This window comes from Cyprinodon variegatus, unplaced genomic scaffold, assembly GCF_000732505.1.
Source record: "Cyprinodon variegatus isolate N-32 unplaced genomic scaffold, C_variegatus-1.0 Scaffold76, whole genome shotgun sequence".
In the NCBI taxonomy this organism is placed as follows: domain Eukaryota; kingdom Metazoa; phylum Chordata; class Actinopteri; order Cyprinodontiformes; family Cyprinodontidae; genus Cyprinodon; species Cyprinodon variegatus.
Window position 1 is genome coordinate 1,619,619 of NW_015150529.1, and position 2,522 is coordinate 1,622,140.

At 38.8% G+C, this 2,522-nt stretch overlaps 1 protein-coding gene across 1 annotated transcript in view; it reads right to left on the reverse strand.

Moving 5' to 3' along the window:
* LOC107083523 (mannosyl-oligosaccharide 1,2-alpha-mannosidase IA-like) overlaps positions 1–960 on the reverse strand; it is a 187,300-nt gene extending 186,340 nt beyond the window's left edge. Inside the window, exon 1 of the mRNA XM_015372830.1 lies at positions 281–960. Within this exon, the coding sequence (XP_015228316.1) occupies positions 281–784 (504 nt within the window). The 5' untranslated portion in view covers positions 785–960. The remainder of the gene's footprint in view (positions 1–280) is intronic.
* Positions 961–2,522: the final 1,562 nt, after the last annotated feature.

Consider the following 2,522-nt stretch of genomic DNA (forward strand, 5'->3'; position numbering starts at 1 on the left):
TCTGAGAAAAAAGTTTGAATTCTGAGTGAGATTAAAGTCAGAATTTTGAGATAAAAGTCAGAATTCTTAGAAAACATGTCAGAATATTAAACTGAAATAACATTTAAAAATCAGTCAACTTTTTTAATTTTTTCAGTGTCCCTAATCCTCTCCCGTATGTATGCGCATTGCTATTATCAGTGCCCCCCATCTGGACTCCCCCTTTTAAAAACTTTGCAGACGCGCCCCTGGTTTGGTGGAAATTCATTTTCCCATTAACCAGTTGAATTGGTTTCCTCACCTCTTTGATTTTAGCCCGTCTCTCCTTAGTTTCGGGGTCCAGCGGTTCGTGCCCAGTGGCTCCGGGCGGACGGTGGTACTCAATGATGGGGATTTTATTCACATCGTTCCCAGCCTGACCCGCAACGTTAACTTTCCTCTTGTCGTTCAGTATGTCCCGCTCTATCTCCTCGGGTCGCTTCTGGAGAGTGTCCTTGGCCTCCAGCAGCGCCTTTTCGTGGTCTTTCTTGATCTTAGCCAGGACCCTGTCGTCGCTTCCAGCCGAGCCGGAGTAGCTGCTCTCCGGACCGGTGCGGGTGTTGGTCTCCACCGCGGTGGAACGGAAGAAAACTCCGCTGAGCAGCTTCGATGAGTCCGGCAGGAAAAAGATAGCCCCGAAACACAGAGTGATAAAGGCGCTGAACACCAGGAGCAGAATAAATTTCTCTGTCAGCCTGAAAGAAGTCGGGCTGGCGGACTTCCTATTCGGCGGAGCGGTGAAAGGTAGAAGAGTTGCGACTGGCATTTTCCTTTTTTTGCTTTAAACAACTCGAACTAAGAAGAAAATAAAATATTTTAAACAACCTGTTTACCTCAGTTTAGGCTCAAATTGAGTTCATAACTGTGACAAAACGCGAAGTAGAAGGTTTAAAATCCCCAGTGAAAAGTTGCAGGAAGGAGCAACTGTCCATACCGATGCCTCTCCGCAGACAGACCGAGTCCAACGGCTCACACACTCAGGAAGCAGAGCCGAGTGGGCGTGGCCATAACAGCAACAGACAGTAGACAGGAGCCAATCAGAATCCGCCCTGTCAATGGTGGGGGTTCCGAGGGGCGTGACCAACACACGGGCGAACAGAAAGCGGTCAGAAAGTAAGAGATAAATGAAAATGTAGTCACCTGTGGCCAGAGGCGTAGCCAGAAAATGTTAATAAGGGTGCCCTGGAAATAACCAACGTACACTGAGGGGTGGCCGAAAGTAGATAGGCACCAATAGTTCAAGTTCAATCTCTACTGTTCCAACAGGAAAATTAACAAGCAAAACATCCATATTTTCAAAATAAAGACATACTATACTTTCCTACAGACTTTGCTAACGAATATATTCAAATATATGTGCTTTCTACATAAAAGGTATATTGAATAAAATTTTTTCAGCTTTGAGTTTTGGGCGAACGTCTTTTCCGTTGTCATTACTTACCTACTTTTATCAGTAATTATTCTGCATAAAATTGATATTCGCAAATACCAATATCTACATAAATTAGTCATTTAATAAGTTTTTATTAAAATAGTTATTTATCTATGATTTCATTGAAGACGACTTGCAGAGACGCATAATTTTCTCTTTACCCCATAAAACACAAAATCTAGTTCTAAAAGAGCATGAATTCCATACTTATCATCTTTAATGTTAGTATATTAATGTGCAGAATTAACCACAGGGTTTTTGTTGTCAAATAATTGTTAATATATGAAAACTTTTAATGTTTGCCACTATCTGTATTACAGGGAAATAAATTGTAGGGGTGGCCACAGGGGTGGGCAATGATTGGCTAAGGGTGGCCATGGCCACCCCTGGCCCCCCATCTAGCTCTGCCCCTACCTGTGGCATGTTTTAAGTTAAAAAATTTAGGGAGGAAAATACATTTTATTGATTCAAAACTACTATGGGATGATTCAAAAACATTCCATAGTAAGTTAAATACTTCTATCTTACTTTTATTTTGTACAATTTCATTTGTAAATTCTTATAATACTGGTAATTAATTTTGTAATTAAAAATTTTTATTGACATTCAAAACATCTATTTTGTGAACCTACAAGAAAACAGCATATTATATGTTACACTAAGTACTGAAACGGTAAATAACATCCACAAAAAACAAAACAAACTCATCTTTTAGGGTCACACAGAGACACAAAATAAGGTTCATTTTATTTGAATTAAACTTTTAACATGTAGATTTTAAAGTTATTTTATTATATGTCGACTTAGATTTAATTCGCCTTCTGTCTTAAGTGTAGTTTTATCATTTTGCTGTTGGTTTTAAACTGCTATCATCTCCGAAATGAATTATAGCTGAATATGATTTCTATTTTTGGCTGTCACAAAGTTACAGCTCAATTAACCATTAAAGTACTAAATGGTGAAAATAATTGCCTTGCTTCTACATGCTATTTTCTATGTGCCAAAAATGCAAACATAATAAACAAAAATATTGTGTTGGAAGAGTGTTTACAAACTTCAACTGTTGATATAT